General features: G+C 42.7%; 5 protein-coding genes and 1 long non-coding RNA gene across 13 annotated transcripts; 3 read left to right on the top strand and 3 right to left on the bottom strand.

Moving 5' to 3' along the window:
- The first annotated feature begins 1,075 nt into the window (after positions 1-1,075).
- LOC104807612 (lysine-rich arabinogalactan protein 18) lies at positions 1,076-2,170 on the top strand. Its single transcript, XM_010532973.2, has 2 exons — positions 1,076-1,767; positions 1,927-2,170. Exons 1-2 carry the CDS (start codon positions 1,153-1,155, stop codon positions 2,008-2,010), a joined length of 699 nt encoding a protein of 232 aa, XP_010531275.1. The 5' UTR covers positions 1,076-1,152; the 3' UTR covers positions 2,011-2,170.
- Positions 2,171-2,981: 811 nt separating this feature from the next.
- Positions 2,982-4,076, top strand: LOC104807614. Of its 2 annotated transcripts, none has more exons than XM_010532974.2 (4): positions 2,982-3,112; positions 3,228-3,342; positions 3,463-3,538; positions 3,661-4,076. In XM_010532974.2, exons 1-4 carry the CDS (start codon positions 3,082-3,084, stop codon positions 3,937-3,939), a joined length of 501 nt encoding a protein of 166 aa, XP_010531276.1. In that variant the 5' UTR covers positions 2,982-3,081; the 3' UTR covers positions 3,940-4,076. The 2 variants fall into 2 exon arrangements, with proteins under 2 accessions (XP_010531276.1, XP_010531277.1); XM_010532975.2 differs by having other exon boundaries at positions 2,987-3,112; positions 3,463-3,523.
- LOC104807615 lies at positions 3,875-6,999 on the bottom strand. 4 transcript variants are annotated; one of them, XM_010532980.1, is made up of 6 exons: positions 5,882-6,999; positions 5,370-5,680; positions 5,217-5,273; positions 4,408-4,856; positions 4,045-4,250; positions 3,875-3,967 (listed from the first exon to the last, which is right to left on the bottom strand). In XM_010532980.1, the coding sequence occupies exons 1-5, from the start codon at positions 6,256-6,258 to the stop codon at positions 4,074-4,076; spliced, it is 1,371 nt and encodes a 456-aa protein (XP_010531282.1). In that variant the 5' UTR covers positions 6,259-6,999; the 3' UTR covers positions 3,875-3,967; positions 4,045-4,073. The 4 variants fall into 4 exon arrangements, with proteins under 4 accessions (XP_010531282.1, XP_010531281.1, XP_010531280.1 ...); XM_010532979.1 differs by lacking the exon at positions 3,875-3,967 and having other exon boundaries at positions 4,006-4,250; positions 5,882-6,660; positions 6,844-6,998; XM_010532978.1 differs by lacking the exon at positions 3,875-3,967 and having other exon boundaries at positions 4,006-4,250; positions 5,882-6,290; positions 6,844-6,998.
- A 268-nt stretch (positions 7,000-7,267) lies between these two features.
- LOC104807616 (U-box domain-containing protein 4) lies at positions 7,268-11,341 on the bottom strand. Of its 4 annotated transcripts, none has more exons than XM_010532982.2 (6): positions 11,142-11,341; positions 10,798-10,953; positions 10,400-10,682; positions 9,983-10,099; positions 7,690-9,756; positions 7,268-7,568 (listed from the first exon to the last, which is right to left on the bottom strand). In XM_010532982.2, exons 3-6 carry the CDS (start codon positions 10,673-10,675, stop codon positions 7,509-7,511), a joined length of 2,520 nt encoding a protein of 839 aa, XP_010531284.1. In that variant the 5' UTR covers positions 10,676-10,682; positions 10,798-10,953; positions 11,142-11,341; the 3' UTR covers positions 7,268-7,508. The 4 variants fall into 4 exon arrangements, with proteins under 4 accessions (XP_010531284.1, XP_010531285.1, XP_010531283.1 ...); XM_010532983.2 differs by having other exon boundaries at positions 10,849-10,953; XM_010532981.2 differs by having other exon boundaries at positions 10,400-10,953.
- A 314-nt stretch (positions 11,342-11,655) lies between these two features.
- Positions 11,656-14,003, bottom strand: LOC104807617 (metal transporter Nramp3). The gene is made up of 4 exons (XM_010532985.1): positions 13,465-14,003; positions 12,995-13,131; positions 12,244-12,896; positions 11,656-12,125 (listed from the first exon to the last, which is right to left on the bottom strand). The coding sequence occupies exons 1-4, from the start codon at positions 14,001-14,003 to the stop codon at positions 11,922-11,924; spliced, it is 1,533 nt and encodes a 510-aa protein (XP_010531287.1). The 3' UTR covers positions 11,656-11,921.
- A 1,275-nt stretch (positions 14,004-15,278) lies between these two features.
- Positions 15,279-16,007, top strand: LOC104807609. Its single transcript, XR_770830.1, has 3 exons — positions 15,279-15,421; positions 15,696-15,711; positions 15,823-16,007. It is a non-coding gene; the product is annotated as an uncharacterized LOC104807609 (long non-coding RNA).
- Positions 16,008-20,325: the final 4,318 nt, after the last annotated feature.

Below are 20,325 nucleotides of genomic sequence, written 5' to 3'. Positions count from 1 at the left end.
GAAATATATCATTTTTCTAATAAAACTCGGAACCGAACCGAACCGATACTGAAACCGAACCGAACCGAATACAATAAAAAACCCGATTGTTTTTGTAAAACCGAAAGAACCGAACCGATCTATTCCGTCCCGAACCCGAACCGTTTCCCGAAACGCCCACCCCTAGTCTTTTCTGTCAGATAATTATCCAATATTAAGATTAAACCAAATTGATTTCGCCTATCTTTTGTTTTTTTTACGCGAGGAGGATGTGATGTGCACTGGGCAGGTGGTGTGCGCGGCCGTGGGGTATTACTGTGTAAATCCCAGTTTATTTCTTCTTCTTTTTTCTTTTTTTTAATTTTAAAATAGAAAAAAGGTATGAAATGAAATGAAATGAGCGCAAATTATTGCAAAATTTGGAGGACAGGTGAGTAACACGGTGGGGGAACCAATCAAATCACCCAGCTGTCCAGAGGATCTTTTGCAATTCCTAATTCTCTCCTTTGCTTTTCATAATTTGTCTATTATTGTTGCCTTCTCTCGTAATCTCAGTAAAATTGATTTCACGTTAATCCTCCATTTTATTGAAATCAATAAAACTTGATTAAACCCTTTATAAAAAACAGACGAACATCTCAAAGTCTTTAGATTGGTTTCATTAACACCCAAACAAAAATAGGAACTTATTTAATATTTCACTTGCGGCAACATTTTATGCTATAAGTTTTATATACATATAATTGATATATGTTTAATGATAAAAAAACATATTGTTATTAAAAATTTATTGAAATTGTAATAATTTTAATTAAAAATAAAATTATTAATTTTTTTAAAAAATTATCTAGAAAAATAAAACAATCTTATTACATTTTTACGACATTTAATTTCCGCCGGAGAAACATTATTCACAAAAAAAAAATTAGCTGGGCCCCACAGCCAGACTGGGCCGACCAGTGTTTCCCTTATGGGTCCCACTTATTTGGTTTTTATTCTCTGTTCTCAACGGCTATTTCTGGCCCATAGTCCTTAGGGCACTTTTGATCCAACGGTCCAGATCTCTCCCCCTCTCCTATATATTACCCCTTCTCTCTCACTCACTGCACCACACGCGCCCTTCTCTCTCCCCCACTCTCTTCGCCCTTCTATCTCGGTTTGTCCTTCTAAGCCATGGATCGCAAGGCCCTTCTCACGGCCACATTGATCTGCATTGTCTTCGCCGGCGTCGGCGGCCAGTCTCCGGCAGCTTCTCCTACTACCTCTCCCGCAACTCCGACCGCATCACCCGCCAAATCTCCCGAGAAGCCCAAGTCTCCAGCTCCCGCCACTTCTCCCGCTTCTCACTCTTCCGTTTCTACTCCCGCAGCGGCTCCGGCGAAGTCATCGACCGAGACACCGGTAGAAGCTCCCAAACCTCCGGCGCCTGTCAGCTCTCCCCCGGCTTCTGCCCCCGTGATCTCCCCTCCGGCTCCCGAGAGCTCTCCGCCAGCTCCGGCGCCCAAGGCGAAGGCGCCTCCGGCTCCGGTGGTGGCTCCTAGCGCCGAGGTTCCGCCTCCGGAGTTGGCTCCCAGCGCCGATGTTCCGCCTCCGGTGGTGGCTCCGAGTGCGGAGGTTCCGGCTCCGGCTCCGAGCAAGCAGAAGAAGAAGACTAAGAAGGGGAAGAAGCACGAGAGCTCGCCTGCTCCGGCGCCGGAGCTTCTCGGACCACCAGCGCCTCCGATGGAGGCTCCAGGACCTAGCCTGGACGCATCCTCTCCTGGTCCGTCTACCGCCGCCGACGATCAGGTACGTTTATGAATTAATTACCCGTTGCTTCAATTACTTTTTCCCTTGCACTGCAGATAATCACTGAGATAATGTTTTAACAGCCTCTAATTAGGATAAGTAAAAGAAATTAATATTCGAATAATTTCTAAAAAATGGTGAAATAAAATGGAAAAACAGAGCGGAGCAGGGAGCAGAAGGGTGCTGCGGAGCGTGATGGGCGCGGCGGCAGCCACGTGGGCCGTCATTTCTTTGGCCTTCTAAGCCAATTATTGTTATTGTTATTAATTTACATTTGAATCGCTGTTTGGTACGAGTGTTATTACAATTTCATTGATTTCTTATTGTACCATTTTTGTATGAAAAATAATATATGGTTGAGTAGATGGGATGGACACACAATACACATTGCCTTTGTCTTTCACCGACAAACGTCTTTACTCGTTGTCATATCCCTTCATTGAAGTGACCCCATATTGTTTGTCGTACAAATATTAATTTTACCACATTATTATTATTATTCACATCGGGCGTCTCTCAAAAAGAAAAAAGGTTAAATCAGATGATTTTATCTAACGCCAGATCAGAGCTGTCAGCTTCGCCGACGGATCTTGTATTATATATAATAATCTAAATGTAATGAAATTCACAACTGTCCACCAGTTAATAAAAGTTTCTTACAGACTTACTGTTGATTTATTGCAACTTGGCCAATTTGAAATAAAAATTTAATTATTACTATCCGTTGTAGTTATCTTTTTTCGCCACATACGGTCCATTACCACCTCGCCTTTTTTTTAAAAAAAAATTAATGGATAAAAAATTAGGCAGACAAAGATCTAACATGGCATTCTTAAAGGGATCTAGATACAAATTGAAGGAGGGTATTGGTACTATGTTGTCATTGCAAAGCGGGGGTGTACGTGTTTCGTGGAAAAGGAATACGTAGATTGCACGTACAAGTCATTCCCACTCGAACAAAAAAAAAAAAAAAAAAAAAAACAAAAGAAAAAAATCAAATGGGAAACCTCCCAAATCCAAGCTGTTTCCCAGTAAGAACCCAAAAACTCCATAAAAGTTATATTCACATCTCAAAAAAAAAAAAAAAAAAAAAAACTAAAGCAACGAATGCAATACAAAGCAAGTTATACTAAACCTAACACATGATTGCTATGATTCTTGGCTTTGATAACGAACCAAACACACCATGCCAAAGTCATTTCATCAACGCATCAACCACAACTCCCTTATATATATACACACACACACACAAAAAAACTCGGGAGAAGACATTTGGATATTGTTGATCTGTTAAACGTTCAACTTGACAACAACATGGGAGGCTCAATGGGTTTTCTGGGAAAAGGTTTTGCAATCATTGCACTGTTTCTTGTACATCATCATCGTTTTTTCATTGAGACAAGACAAAACTCGCAATCATCCGCTTTTCTTTTTGTTGTCTTTTTTTTTTTTGGTTAAAGGGTTGGCACCAACGCAATTGCTGAATGTGGTGATGGGTTCACTCTACAAGCAATTCACCCAAAAACGTATCGACAGTTTCGAGGATTTCCATGTCGCTGTTTTGGACATCTTCAAGTGAGGTTTTCTATCAAGTCTTTGTCTTCTCTTCTCTCAACCTTTACCAACACACACACACACTATCTGTTAGGTTCAAGCACTTAATTGCGATTCCTTTTTTTGATGGAATGGTGATAGCAACTTCAACTCGGCATTGCCAGGCAAGCACTTCGACTTTCCGACCCCAGATGAGATTAAGGCGAGTCCCTACCTTGTACGTGGAATTGCATACAATTCCCTTACTCTCTTCTCGTATCTGCACTCCATTTTCTAAGAAACACAACTTCACAGAGAAAGACAGATTTGACAAAAACATAATCTGTTGAAAGATAACAGGAATGTTTCAAGAGATGGGAGGAAGCGAGGGACGAGGAAGAGAAGAAAACGGTGTTCATCGAATTCATGACAAAGAGCGTAAAGCCAAGCAAACTCGACGACACCACTCTGATCACCGGAATAGTCTCACCGCCGGCGGCTATGGCGGCTAAGAGAGCGGGAGAGAATGTTCCTCAGTTAAAGTTACTCAAACTCGTACCTGACGTCATCTTCGTCCCTTCTGTCACCATCTTGGCCATCGTCTCTGCCAAACTCTCCAGAAGGACGTTCCTTAAATAATGTACTCTCCCTACATCCTATCTCTTTCCTGTAGAAGAGATGGTTTTAAAAAAGGAACCCCCAAAAAAAGGTTAAAGAAGCAAAATATGTTGTTGCTGAATGTACATAAAGTTTGATTGTTCTTCTTCGGTTTTTTAGGATCGTCGTCTAATCCCAGACGAGGCTGATCTCGACTTTCCCCGCTTCCTCTTTCTCTTGGGAACCTTAAACCTTGAAGCCATTACATTTGTTTTTGGCTTCTCTTTCGAAATTCGAGGCCTCTGTCTGGTCCCTTCAATTGCCTCCCGATTTCGCGGTGTTCTTTTCCTTGCCTGCGCCATGGTTATAAAGCTCTTGATATAAACTCTTGACCAAAGATATAGATGACATATATAACTTCGCTCATGAATCTAAACAGAAAGCTCGAAAGATACCCAAATGGAATTATAGTTCATTGATCTTGAAAAATTAATCATGACCAAGACTTACACTTCTCGATGGACCCTCGATTGATGTTTGCTCTGTGTTTAATGGCTTCTTATCAGGAAAAGTTTTTTCTTCTCCTTGACTTGAAACTGCAGCATTCTCAGACATCAAACTATCTCTTGTACTGTCTTCGGGCATGATATGACGAGATGATACAGACATGGAATTAATTGGTTTTCCATCTTCGTTTTCAAGAAACAACTGGGGCTTTTGATCAGAGCTGGTTAAAGCATCAGCTGATCCAGGAAAAACCAGTGAGTTAGCCGAAGAAAATCTCCCGGGAAATTCACTCAACATTTTGTCTACCCGGTTCTTCAAATTACGGGCTTCTGACTTTGCTGCTTCAATCTTCAAAAGTATCTGTTCCAAGTACTCATCACCTTCTCTAAGCTCGAGAAATGGCGATTCTTCGTTGAAAACTCTCACGTTCTTGGCGTTCTTAGCCCTATTATCTGTTAAATCACAAGCAAGGCAAAAAAAAAAAAAAAAGAAACAGTAACACTCAGGCTGTAAGACTATACAGAATTGTGATCAAATTAGAAAATGTCTATAACTTTCTGTCATGAAATTTCACAGCCATATTTTGTCTTGATCTGATTGGTTCCCATTTCATACCCAATGCTTTTGATTCTGGAACTGAAAGATGATGTTCTACCAGAGGTTACCCAGAAGGCAAGGCAGATACGACATTGGATTGAGATATCTAATACCATACCAACAGTCTGGAACTAAATATTCAAGCTTTGCAAAAATGTTATGCTGAACATTGTCGATAGGCGGATATTCCAGAGTTGGGATTCAGAACATGATACCTGAATTGCAAAAATTATCATTCAGGAGAGCGCCATCAGCGGAGGATTTCCGGTACTCTGGGGAGCAAAAATATACCAGCGAAATGAAAATGAGAATTTTCAGACACGCAATACTGAATGAAGAACACTGAGAATCCAAAGGATATTTCCTACCATGATAAGAGAAGAGATTATGGCTCAACATATAGGATGAACTTTCTGTGGTTTCTTCCACTCGCTTTCTTTTTTTCCTCTTCACAACTCCATTTGTTTTAGTATGACATGAGAGCAGTAGTTCCTTCGATGCAAGCCCTTCTGACTTGAGACTTTCTAATTCAAACTGCTTGGCTTGATAATATACTTCGAGTTCTTTGTCATACTTTTGTGCCCGTGACTGAAGTTCTTTCATCCTGAGTTCTAGCCATTTACATCGCCACATTATAGGCTGTATAAACCTCCTCCAATGATCTGTCAGCCTTTTCTTTCTGCAAAAGTTAAAAAAAAAAAAAAGCATAACGAAGATCAACCAAAGCATAATACAAATCAAAATACCAACTTCATTTTGAGGGGATTAATCCGAACCACGTTATAGCAAAGCTTATATAGCTAAAGAAGCAAACTTTAAAGCACGTCCTAGAAAAGAAAATAATCAAAATGATCTACCATAAGTGTGAAAGGGGTCTCACCTCACCCAAAGTGGTAGAGTGGTATTGGTATACATCAAGGAATCAGCTTCTTGATCGTTCAATGCTGTTCCGTTCTCAGATTCAGAACCCGTTCCACTAAATGAGCTCGAATACCCCTCTGTCCCATCGTTGCATTCTGATAATTCCAATTTGTCGTCATTTAGATCTGTGCATCCCTCTATATCAACCTCGAGAACCTCTTTTCTAATAGAAGCATCACCATCCAAATGATCTTCGGAAGACTCTTCTACATAGAAACTGTGGTCCTCGCAGTTACTCGTACAGTGCATGGACTTCTCTTGTGTTTCTTTCAGTTGGGTTTCATTGTCTTTACAGGTTGAAGCATCCATCTCTACTTTTAACTCCTTCAGCTCCATACAAAAAATCTTTTAACTTCCGCTTGGTAACCCTATAAGAAACGTAAGATGTTTGTCCAATATCATTTTGTATAGATCAGAGACTGAGACTCGAGAGCATCTGTGACAAAATCGGATTTGAAGGGGGGAGAGAGGGAAAGGGGGTCTGATGATCAGATTGGTTTAACGTTAACCATCTTCTAAATAAGAACAAAAGCAATTTCAGCCTAAATAATACCAGTTCGATCATCTACATATCAAGAAACGTTGGCAGTGAAAAACATAAGATTGTAAAGCAACAAGTATACGAGTAAGGAGAGAAGAAAAAACAACTTCCTTGCTAATCCATTCAAGCAAACCAATAATCCAACCAATTTTGCAGATATCCTAATTCGGGAACTTATTCCCCATGCCCATAGTCATCTGAAATGGAAACGCAGAGACACGCAATACATATGCGTAAAATTAGAAGAATGCGACGACATAAACAATGGAAGCGAAATCAGAAGGAATTCGAAGCTCAATCGTGGCGAAAAACGCAAGTCGAATGGAAACATATGGCGCAAACCCTAGGACTAATTGAAAAAAAAGAGGGGGGCGGAATACCAAAGGATGAGCAGATAGGGAGATAGGATAATTTAAGTGCGAAGGAAGGAGATCACCGGCGGCAGAAAATGCGACGGAGGAGAGGTGGAGATCCCATAGTTTCCGATGACGAGCGTGGTAGAAAATTCTCTCTGCGCCTTTGCTCCCCAGTTTTATCTTCAAAAAACACAAGTAGGGCCCACTCTTTCTCGTGTTCTTATACTGTCTTTCTCTCTCTATATTTTTTTTCTCTCTTTTTTTTATAAAAAAAAGCCATTTTCCTGTACCAGTAAGATGCTAGGAAAAAATAAATCTAATTGTTTTGAAATCTTTTACTGATCACAAGAAAAATATCGACCACAATTACAAGAAAGATATATCATATAAATATTTAAATTGGCATTAAACAAATATTCCATCCTTTTTTTTGTGTGACAAAAAAATATTCCCAAGTAAATTGGTCTGAAGGTACCGGGAAAGTTCCAAGTGGACGAACTCAACGGTCCAAACAATTTAATCTACAACTATGAAGTCGTTCTTGTCATTTCCACATTCACATTCACATTCACAATCAAATTTCTCTCTAAGGGATTCAGAAGACAAAAAAAAAAAAGAATGCATAAATAAGAAGAACGTTGGTAATGAAAATATTTGCAGAAGAGAAGGAACTCTCCATAACAACAACATCAGCCACGACCTGCGTTGCCATGGCGTTGATTCCTGAAGTAGCTGAGAAGTGCCTGTGCCTGTAAAAACATGACAGCATAATGTTTTTTTTTTTTCTGGTTGCAAATGTTACCTGTTTCATATTCAGACAGCCCAATAAAAAAAAGGAACAACCTTTCAGAAAGAAGATCGTTGTCGTACCTTTTCCCGGGCTCGGGGAGTACCAGATTGCGAGAGAGCAACGAGAGGAGGAATGGCTCCTTCCTGAAGGACCATGTTGCAGAACCGACCACTGTTCGTGCAAAGTTGAAGAAGAGCCGCTGCTGCATTCTCCTTCCCTCTGGCCGATCCCAACTCGACCACCTCCACCAGCAACGGTATCCCTCCTTCCTGCCCTATCCCGTTTCTTCCCTCCGGTATCGTTGCCAGATTCGCCATTACCGCTACCGCTTTATCCACCATCCCTCCTGCTGGGTCCATCAGATCTATCAGATGCCTCACCGCCCCTGCTTGCACTATCCTTGCCTTGTTCTCATGGTGTATCGATAGGTTGAACAATGCAGTGGCTGCGTCTTTCTTTCCCCGTGGTGTCCCCGTTCCAAGTAGATCCACAAGTGGCCCTATCGCACCCGACCTCCCGATCTTAATCTTGTTCTCTTCTATTACCGATAAGCTGAATAGGGTAGCCGCTGAATTCTCTTTCGCTTCAGAGCTACCGGTTTGGAGCACATGAATCAGTGGCTCGATTGCACCGGCATCAGCAATTGCCCTTTTGTTGTTGTCATTGATGGACAAGTTTAGAAGGGCGGTAACAGCGTGTTCCTGGGTTTCCGAGTCACTCGAGTAAAGAAGATCCACTAACAAGCTAATCGCTCCACAGTTTGCTATCACTATCCGGTTATCCATGTTGTGCTTTGCCAGCAACCTAATTTCCCCAGTCGCTTTCCTCTGGGTATCCACTGACCCGCTTTTCAATTCCTCGACCAGTTTCTTAACTTGAGTTTCCACCTCAGAAAGATCCCGCCTTGTCTCGTTCGAGGGTGCCGATACAATCCTGGAACCAAGTCTCTCTGAGGGCCGACGCCAGAATGATTGGCCACGGGTACGCCTATCCATCAGTTTCGGCGAGAATTCAGAGGAATCTCTACGAGGAGTTGCTGAGGAGGCGGCTGCAGTAAGGGGCTCCCGTCTCATTTCTCCCGAAGCATCACTGGTGTAAGGAGTAGCATGAGCCGACTCTTCTGAATTCTCATTCCCATCTGCCGATAACACTCTTGGAAACTCTTCATTGGAAACAGTGCTAGAAGCAGAGGCAGACCTATAGTGATGCTCAGATACTTGCCCATTTTCAGCAGCATCAACTGAGCCTCTTCTAGTTGATGACACAGAAAATCGGCCAGGGGCATCTGTCTTCATCTCCCGAGAGTTGTTAGATCTGTCTTCAAAATCATTTAATGACATCCTCCCGATATCCAAACCATGCCCGTTTCCAGTTAAACCCGGTAATGAAGCATCCAAGGAAGATGGAAGATGCGAAGGAGAAGCCCCTTCTCTTTCAACCACACTGGTTGAGAATGAGTTCTTACCAGGCGCCCCTGCAGATGGATCCAAATCATTTGGCTGGTTGCTTCCAATACGAGCAAAAACATTTGCATCCATGTTAGGAATGGAGTTTGTACATGAAAGAAGAGGAGATAGCTCGTTTAAGCTCGTTGATTTAGTGGGATCTGGCAATCTGACATTGTTGGTCTCACACCAGTTAACGATTAAGGCCTTCACGGTGTAATTGGGTATAAGGGTTGTGTGATTCAGAGTCTGCCGAGTCTTTGGACAAACTGTTAGACCTAAATCAATCCATTTCTTGATGAACGCCCTTTCATATGTTTGCCCTGATGACACGATCACTGGATCGGTCATCACTTCAAGGGACAGAGGGCAAAAGAAATCAGCAAGAATCGGGATAGAGCTAGATGTCTGAGTCTGTTTGATCAGAAGAAGGCGCTCGTGCATGCGGTTTACAACAGATATCAGTTGATCAAGAAACTCGACTTCTCCATTCTTTTCAGTTTGCTCGGCAATCTCCTTCTGCTTCTCGAGAGAAACAGCTTCAATCAGTATCTCTTGGTTTGACCTCAGCCCAGTCTCCTCTCCGATTTTCACCAATATCTCTGGGCTGGGTCCAACACCATCTCTTTGATCCCTCAACGCACCATCAATAACAGAAGATATTTCTTCATAACTCAGATGCTTTATCTTCTCTAAACAGCGCTGCAAATATGAATATCAGTCCTTTAAGCGCTGAAATTAACTGAAACTCACGCCACTTTCTGATGTAGGCATTAGAGCAAAAAGAGAGCAGCCAGCAAAATTAAGAGCTAGAAGATCCCAAAAATTTAGCATTTGTAAGAAACTTAAGTTTCCCGATGAAAGCTGGACCAAGAATAACTACCTTTATACCGCAAAAACTGATAGAAGAATCAGCTAAATGTCATACCTCGAGCAAACCCGGATTCAACTCATCAGGTAAATGGTTCTGAGAGGTCTTAAGAAGCTGGAAAGTATCCACAATAGAATCCCGCATCTTCAGCATGAAGGATTCAATTTGGAGGACCTGGACATGAAATTCCATGATGAAAACATAATCTCAGTAATCATAACCCTAACAGGTATATTAAACCGAAGGGCCAGCAACTTACCTTGATGAAAGCATTAGTGCCATTATTCTACAGTAAAAGACAATTAGCTATATTGAAGCAAATGCATTGAAAAGTTCATCGAAACTCTGTCCAATCCCATTTTCTATGGCATGACGATGAAGCACCACAGGATTATGCAATTTTCATACAACCAAACTAGTTGGTACATTTAGGGAACCTTCAGACCACCTGAGACAAAGAAGTTCAATACTTACGAAATAAACTTTGCTCGAGAACGGTTGCCAGCTCCTAAAAAGCTCCCTCGATTGATCAACATCTCTAGCCAATTCTTCGAATTCCTTAACAAGTTTATCCTCAAGATCAATATCAGAATTAACAACAACATCTATTACCGGCTTCAACACTCTCAATAAGTCCTCCACTCTCTTGTAATACTTCCCAAGTGGATCCAAACCGATATGCCTGGAAGATGAGAGATTTAGAAACGACGAGATACTGCCGAGAAGAACTCTCAACACGGATATCTCCATTTCCCCCCTGCAAGCATCAAAACCCACAATCCAAATCCACCGACAGTTCAAAATCCAGTAAAAAGATCGAAACTTGGATCAACGAGACACGGGGCTTTTTAAGAACAGAGAACTAGCTCAACCCGGAATGCAGTCACGCGTTTACACTGCGCACGACACGAATCGTATCATACCAAACAAGTTTCAAAGGATCGAGAAGTTTGGAGAAACCATCAAGGGAAACGCCATCGAAAACAACACAGTTCCCATTCACTCATCATTGTCTCGAGACTTTTTCCCTGACATTCAAAACAATGGGCAGTAAGAAAACCCTAAGAGAAACCCGAATCCTAAAAATCGAACGAGGAAACAAAAGTAATTTGATCAATCGATCTCGAAGATGAAAGCCAAAGGAGAGCCTACAGAACAAGAAAGAAACCCTAAGATGATCGAAGAGAAAGAGAGAGAGGGAGAATAAACGGAGTACCTGCATGCACGTGGAGAACAATGGATAAGAGAGAGCAACCCCTCTCTCTCTCTCTCCCCGATTGTGTTTCAGCGCTTAAGCAATCTGGTCCGGGTTTGCAAGAACAGTGATCCCTTCCCCCTCGGATCTTCGAGTATTGGCTATCGTCAGATCGAAAATTTGCTAGCGCCAGGACGACAAAGCGCTCTCATCATATGGCCTAAGGTTTTGGCCGGTTTAGCCTTCATTTGACATTTACATCATCGTTCCATTCCGAACTCACAATCATACAAAAATTTAAATTTAAAATCAATATTAAGCGCTGACAATTAAAAGATATTCCATAACTTTAAGACAAGTATATGTTAAAAAAATGTTTAATATCTCTTTGTTCTTCTTGAGTTGAAATCGACCTCCGATCCCTTTCTTAACCAATGTCAACGTAGGAACTTACGATCATATCTTAAGAACGAGAGGGAGAGAGGAAAATCTGTAATCATCATATGATTCGAATCCATCTCCCTACGTTAAAATGTAAGGGTAAAGTGGCATAGTATATTCTCTTCCCGACACTCCCACTAGATGGGATAGGAATTGGGTTGATCCTTTATCATATGATTGTGTTCATTACTGATACAAGAAGAAGATCCTACATGTCTGGTTTCCAACTAAATGCTTAAGACAAAAAAAAAACAGCTTACATAATACAACACTACAGGGAGGGCAGAGTCCCAAACAAACAGCCAAACACTAGGACAGGCCCTAATGTTATTCGGGTCGGGTCTGGTCGGGGTTTAGGGTTCAAAGGTTGGGATGAGCTTTGAAACGGGACGGGGTGAAAGTGAAGCCACGAGAGATGAGGTACACTATGAATGCTACATATGCGGCTGTGAAAGCCGAAACCACCGACGTGAACATAATTCCGCTGACTTCCGACGTGAAAAACTCCAGCAAGAGGTAGCCGTTGATTGCTATCACTAGAGCAGCCACGAGCCACGCTACTGTCTGCTCGAAAACGGAAACATTAATAACGGTCATAACAAGATGGTATATATATACCCTTTTCCGTATACAGCAAGTTCTTGCAGAACCCTAGTAATGTTTTCATGAATTAAGAGGTTACCTGGTAAAAAGGACCAATCTTGAAACTACCCATGAGTTGCTCCTTAGAAACCAAACACAGCAAAGGGATGAGTGCAAAGGGGATTTGAACGGATTGGAGAACATTCAGCCACTCGTTCAGAACATCGAGTGTAGACTCTGATGAATCGAAAATGAGAGCAACGATCATGGTTGGAATGATGGCAAAGCTACGTGTGATCAAAGCCCTCAACCATTTCTTCAACCTCAAGTTGAGAAAACCGCCCATTATAAACTGCCCTGCGTAAGTACCCGTAATGGTGCTACTCTGCCCAGCCGCTAATAAGCCGATACCCCATATGTATAGTATCGGGAACAAGCCACCTCCATATTTCTCTTGAAGGTACTCTCCTGCATTCACAAGGCCGATACCATTGGCGATCTCTGTACCATAAAACCCTTTGGCGAACACTGTTGTGACAAACAGATTGATCGCGAACGAGACAACTAGAGCAAGGGTCGACTCAATGGTGTAATAGTTCAGGGCTTCCTGAACACGGTATCTTTTTCGCTGGTCAACTTCCCTCGATTGGACCAAAGCAGAATGAAGAAACACATTGTGAGGCATTATTATACAGCCTACGACTCCAACTGCCTGCTGTATTGTTCTTGAGCTGAGTCTTGGAACCAACATGCCTGCCCGAAAATTACAAAATAAACTTTTGATTAGAAGTGGTCCTCACCATACTTGAAGAAGGTAAATGTCCAAGTTCAAGACAAGACAGCGTTCTAACCCACGAGAAGCTCGGTGCCACTGGGCTTGGCCTGACCGAACATCCAGGCGAAGGATAGTGCCATTGTGGCAATAAGAACCGCGAACACTGCCTCCAGCTTCCTTATTCCGTAGTTCTCAAGAAACAGAAAGATGAAACTGTGGCCAGAATCAAAGAACCAAACAAGCAACAGTCATCAGCTTTAACCACAGAGGAGACAGCAAGAAAGAACAAGAAAGTTTTGGTTTTTCTAATCTTCTGGTACGTGAAAAGGGACAACAGAAACCACAGAACAAAACAAGCCAACACACCTCAATATCCCAAGGATTAAACACAGTACGAGGAAAACATGATAGAGACTCACAAATCAGAACAACACCAATACCGAATTTTTCGCACATCAACACAATCCTAAATTCAGATGCTAAATCCCAGAGACGAAACCAGTAGATTGCAGTAAAAAGTTTACAAAATTTGAGGGAGAAATTTACCAATCGAGAGCAGTGATAACGACACCAGCCCAGAGAGGCAAAACCCCATTCGACAGAATCTTGATGGCGATTGCGCTCCCGATGACCTCCTGAATATCGGAGCCAATCAGGGCGAGTTCCGCCATAATCCACAACACCATCCTCGCCCATGTCGGGTACTCGTCCCGACAGAGCTCAGCCAAGTGACGGCCTGTCGCGACGCCTAGCCTCGCCGACAATAGCTGAACCAGAAGCCCCATCGCCGTCGCCCACATCAGCAGCCAGAGCAGCGAGTAACCGGCGATGGCTCCGGCCTGAAGATCCCCTTCGAGATTCCCCGGATCGAGGAACGCGATGCTCATGAGAAACCCAGGTCCGGTGAATAGCCACAGCTTCCGCCACGAGAACGGCGGAGCTCCGCCGCACCCAACACCGCCACCGTACTCGATGTCCGTCTCGTCTCCCTCCTCCGCAATGTGAACCTTCTCCGTTTTCTCGTACGCTGTCTCTTCTTCATCCTCGATTATCAACAGCGGCTGGTCGCGCTCTTCCAGGGGCATCTGTCTTCATCTCCCGAGAGTTGTTAGATCTGTCTTCAAAATCATTTAATGACATCCTCCCGATATCCAAACCATGCCCGTTTCCAGTTAAACCCGGTAATGAAGCATCCAAGGAAGATGGAAGATGCGAAGGAGAAGCCCCTTCTCTTTCAACCACACTGGTTGAGAATGAGTTCTTACCAGGCGCCCCTGCAGATGGATCCAAATCATTTGGCTGGTTGCTTCCAATACGAGCAAAAACATTTGCATCCATGTTAGGAATGGAGTTTGTACATGAAAGAAGAGGAGATAGCTCGTTTAAGCTCGTTGATTTAGTGGGATCTGGCAATCTGACTTTTTTTCTTTTTTCTTTTCCCCTGGTGCGATACACGTCGGCCTCTTCGACCCCTTTAATTCCACACAAAAATATCGTATTTATAGGAAGCTGCATAAACCATGTCACTCCAAATCCTCCGTCATTGATTCTTTTCTCACTCATTCGGTAAAGTTTCTTTCTTTATAGTTTATCTCTAAATATATACACTTTTTTTTTGGATAAATGTCTAAATATACACATTTACACCATAAGTTATGAAATCGTCCAGACAGGAGGAAAGTTCAGATTTTTTATTTGCAAAAAGTTTTCTTTCCCTTTCGCGTAAGTTTAGATTTCTAAACAATTTTCTCTAATTGATCATTGTTTTGTCAAGACATTTATTGCATAATCTCAATTCGGATAATGACGTGGCGAGATCCAAAGAGGGTCGAACACAAGAAGGAACGATGGAGATCGTGCCACGTGCATGCCGTCGTACGGATAAAACGTGGTTGGCTCGTGGATGCACGCGCTTCAGTTTCAGTCTCTCCTGTCTCGGATCTTTTATACTTTCTACTTGTCTGTTTCCTCTGTATATTACACTTTGCATCTTAAACAACGATGAATGGCACATCTTCCAACAAGATAGGATTTTACAAAATCGAAGTAGATAAATCTACGACTCTCGATTTCTGTCGAAATAACATTAACCATTTCAGTTTCATGTGCAATTTATTTATTGGAACTATTACTTTTTTACAGTTCATATGTCTTTCGATCCGCAATATTGTTGTCGTTACTTAATTCAAAAGATATCCGTTACACATAATAAGGTCAAGATTATATGGTTTTATTTATCTTAAATAATATTTAATGAAGAATCTAGTCTTCATATGTGCATAAAATCCATCCCCATCATGAATATAAAGGGAAAAAAATAGATTGTGAGAAATCGAGAAGCATAATGGGGAGAGTGAAGATACAGATGAAGAAAATAGAGGACAGAGCAAGGAGACACATGTGGCATCTGACAAAAGGAAAAACGGGATCGTGAAGAAATCCTACGAACTCTCCTTCTGTTTTCCCCCGCTGGTAAACTCTTCCTTTTTCATGGCAAGAATAGGTAAATTTTTTTCCCTTTTTTATCTATACACAATTTAATCTTTAAAATCTTAGCATGTTTTCGTGTATTCGGTATCTTATTATATGGTTATTTTTAACATGAGTGAAGAAACGTTACAGAAATATATCGACCTTCCCGAACATATACGTGGACGGTGAATCCGTTATATTCGTGTGTTAACACGTCCTCGCGTCGTTTATCTTTCATATCATATGTTGTTTTATTACATGTAAACCCGATGTTCTGATTGGACGGGCCATTTGACGGGATATAGTCTGCATAACAAAGAGGTAAACTATCCACGTTGTAATAAATATAATCAAGAGGTAATAATTTCGGGAAAAAAAAAAGATTTATTCTTTTACAAGTCTAATTTATTTTTTTTTACGTGGAATCCTCAGTTGGAACAACGGTTGGTCGCTGAAATGCGATTGGAATCTATGCACTGTGAGCTGATTTCCAGGTTGTTATTAAAAGAGAGAATGGAATCGCACACTTTATTATCCACTGATTGTACACTTATATAGATACATAGAGAATAACTAATGGAGAGATTTACGTAACAATATATGCTATATGTATGGCACTTTCCTAATACAAAAGATTACGATCACTAACACGCCCCCTCAAGACGGAGGGTCGAAGGTAACTCCGATCTTGATGCACAAATCCTGAAACAGAGTACGAGGCAACGGTTTTGTTAAGGCGTCGGCGAGTTGGTCCTTTGAGGTGACGTGAAGGACATGAAGTTTACCGGCTTCGACTTGTCCACGAACAAACAGATAATCCAAAGCCAAATGTTTCATGCGGGAGTGGAAGACGGGATTTGCACTGAGATACGTCACGCCGATGTTATCACAATAGATTGTCGGTGTTGACATTGATGTGATGCCAAGTTCTGAGAGAAGGGAGACCAGCCATCGCAATTCTGCCGAAGTGTTTGCAACTGAACGGTACTCGGCTTCGGTTGAGGATCGTGAATGGCCCGGTAGCTTCTTTGAAGACCACGAAATCGGATGCTTCCCAAAGTAGATGATGAACGCTCCTGTAGATTTAAGGTCTCCGGGATCTCCTGCCCAATCTGCATCACTAAAGGCATGGAGTGTTGGACTATTCGTGGCCGAGAGAAAAATTCCCATGTTTCGAGTTCCCGAGAGATACCGCAATATCCGTTTCGCTGCAGCCCAATGAATGTCAGTGGGACAATGCATATATTGAGAGAGTTTGTTTACCGAATAGCTGATGTCGGGGCGCGTCAATGACAAATATTGTAAGCTGCCCACAACAGTCCGATATTCCAAGCCATCTGATAATGGTGTTCCGGCTGTCAAGGTGAGGCGCGACGTCGATGCCATGGGTGTGGCAACAGCCTTGGCTTCGTGCATGGAGGTTCGATGAAGGAGGTCGACGATGTACTTTCGTTGATTGAGGAATAATCCACGAGATGTTCGGGTTGCTTCCACGCCAAGGAAGCAGGAAAGGGGACCAAGATCCTTTAAAGCAAAGCGATCTGCAAGACTCGAGATGAAAGAGTTAATCTGATCCGAGCTACTGCCTGTGACAATTAAGTCATCAACTAAACAAGCACATAAAGACATGAGTCCTTTGTTCGAAGTATAAACAAGGACGCATCGGCCTTCGAGTTGTGAAATCCTCGTGTTAAGAGAAATCCCCGTAGCTCCGAGTACCAAGCACGAGGTGCTTGTTTGAGACCATAAATAGCCTTGTGAAGCTTGCAAACGAAGGAAGGTTGGTTTTTGTCGATAAAACCCGGCGGTTGGCTCATATAGACTTCATCGGAGAGTCGGCCTTGCAAAAAAGCATTATTTACGTCTAATTGACGTATTGGCCACCCATGAGTGACTCCAAGGCTCAAGACTAGGCGGATAGTTGGGGGTTTTACCACCGGGCTAAATGTCTCATGGAAGTCAATACCGGGTCTTTGGTGAAAGCCTTTGGCGACAAGTCTCGCTTTATACTTGTCGAGCGTTCCATCCGGGTTGGTTTTCGTGCGGAAAACCCACTTGCAGCCCACAATATTCATGTCCGATGTTTGTTGAATGAGTTCCCATGTTTTGTTCCGTATAAGTGCATTGAACTCGTCCGTCATTGCGGAACGCCACCGTGGATCTCGTAATGCCTGTCGACGGTTCTCGGTTCGCTGTCAACATCGGAAAGAGAAACTGTCAACATCAGCCTCTGAACTGGTTTGGAGATATTATTTTTCCCTCGAGTGACCATGCGATGTTGGTTCTGAGGTACATTCAGCTCCGCTGCGACCAGAGGTTGAGCTGATGTTGTCGGCGATGGAATCATCACTGTACTCGGCTGTGTGGTAGACTTTGTGCTGGCGGAATTATCCGGCGCTGGATCTGGTGAAGGAGGTGAGCTCGGAGGCGTCGGTGGTGATGTATGAGTAACCGGTGGAATGTATGAATAAGTGGGAATGGCCGAGTTTGGTTGTGACTCGAGCACATGGGTTTCTGGTTCGGAAGGTTTCGGATGTGAGTGGAATTGGTTGACATTTAGAAATGGAAATATGGAATCATGAAAGACCACATGTCTGGACACAAATAATCGAGAATTGATGAAGTCATAACAATGAAATGCACTTTGAGTGGGCGAGTATCCAAGAAAGATACATGGTTTGGATTTTGGGTCTAATTTGTGAGAATTATAAGGGCGAATCCACGGATAACATAGGCAACCAAAGACGTGGAGTTTGTCATAATTCGGAGGTGTGTTAAAAAGTGTTGAAAATGGAGACTCAAAGGAGAGGACTGGTGTAGGGAGACGGTTTATGAGATATATAGCGGTGGTGAAGGCAAATGACCAAAAGGACAAGGGTAAGGATGCTTTATGAAGTAGGGAGAGACCGGTTTCTACGACATGCCGATGTTTTCGTTCTGAAATGCCATTATGCTCGGGAGTGTGAGGCGGGGTTGTATAATGGGAGATGCCTTGACTTGCAAGAAAATCTTTTAAGGCAATGAATTCGCCCCCATTATCGGTATAAAGCGAGACAATTTTTGTGGAAAACTTATTTTCGACAAGATTTTTGAAGCGAACAAATGTTTCATGAACTTGGGATTTTTGTTTTAGCGGATATAACCAAGAATAACGGGTGAAATGATCTACAAATAAGACATAATACTTGAAACCATCCATGGAAATTACGGGAGAAGTCCAAACATCCGAAAATAAGAGTTCAAGAGGGCGAGAAGATGTAATGGTAGAATCATGAAATGGTAACTTATGGCTTTTATTTCTAGAGCAAGAATCACAATGGAAAAATGAGGAATCCCGAGACAATGACAATTTAAGAAACGACATAACACGTTGAAGAATTTGGAAAGATGGATGACCTAGACGAGAGTGCCACTCGGACAAAGTGGACTTTTGACTTGACAAGACGATGGGGTTCGGTGGAGATGAAGGAACCGGCCACTCATAGACACCACCTTTAGTTTTTCCGTTTAGGATCACCGCCCCCATGCTTAGATCCTTCACCTGAAAAGAGTGCGGGAAAAATTCCACCGAGACATGGTTAGCCTTACACAATTGAGATACAGAGATAAGATTCTTAGTCATCGAAGGAACACATAAGACATCATCAAGAGATAGCGAGCCATTAGGATGAGTAAGAGATAATGAACCGGTATGGGAGATGTGAAGGCCCGAGTCATCTCCGATCACCACGTCTTCTCCACAACGGTATGGGTTATGTAGGGCTAAGTTGTGCAGATCCGATGTGATATGATGAGATGCTCCACTGTCAAGTAACCATTCCGAGGTGTCGTAAGTCGGCATTACGGTGTGATGTGCTCGTGGTTGCCATGGGCGCGGGGAGGATGGCCATGACTGAGGCGATGGTGGAGCTTGGACGAATCCATCAGCTTGGGAAACAAGACGGAACATCGAGCATCGTTGAGCACTATGCCCAAACACCCCACATGTTGGTTGTAATGCTCTACGATGATCCGTGATATGACATTTTGACTATGTATTGATTCATTGGTTTATGAATGCATTATTTTTCCCGTTATATGATTAGCATGTTTGTTATATTACGGTAAATATCCTTGAATCATTGCAGATGATTCTAAACTCCCTGGTCAGTTATCATTGTGGGAACAATGATGAATTAAGACCAGCATGATGTGTGATAGATGATTATGATCATATGCATTAGACGCAAATCACAATCATGGGTTCTCGTTTGGAACGAGTTACTAGATGACCCACATGAGATTGTCACATGGACATGAGTAATGACTTGAATCTCATACAGCGGTTCATTCTTGGATCCTCAGACCTGAGATGTCTAGAGTATCTGATATGAGGAGTGACGTGTCTTGACTGCGTCAAACGTCGTCTTTAACCGGATGATCATAACGGCGTTGCTCAGATACGTTCACGAATCATATGCAGATAGTAGACATGCAATACGGGACTTGTCACCTCCTACGCAGGAGAGATGTCGATGGGCCCCTCGTGGAAATCGGACTGTGAAAATGCGTGGCCACGCTATAGATGAATGTACATCTATATTATCAGTCGGTTTGCCTAGACGAGTAAGCGGTTGAACTTGAAGGGTGGCTCGAACCATGCCCTTGTTCAACATACGACATCGCGAGACAAAGGATCGGAACTTGAACCATTGATGGCTTTGTTAGATCACCTCTAACTCTATACTAGGTGGGTAGTCATGGCGTCTTGCTAGAGGCTAACCATGACTTGTGGTTCGGAAAAGGTTTCCGAAGCCACTGCCACTTCGAATGGGCCTACAGGGTCACACACCATTAGGGATGGATCACACGTGAAGAGAACAACGCGAGAAAAGAGCGACGAAGCGATCTGGAAGAGTTCCGCTGAGGAACGTTCGTTCCGCTGAGGAACGGACG

The sequence above is a fragment of the Tarenaya hassleriana genome, unplaced genomic scaffold (genome assembly GCF_000463585.1).
Source record: "Tarenaya hassleriana unplaced genomic scaffold, ASM46358v1 Cleome13, whole genome shotgun sequence".
Lineage (NCBI taxonomy): Eukaryota > Viridiplantae > Streptophyta > Magnoliopsida > Brassicales > Cleomaceae > Tarenaya > Tarenaya hassleriana.
The sequence above is the reverse complement of the archived record's forward strand: the minus strand, read 5'-3'. Positions and strand labels throughout refer to the sequence as shown.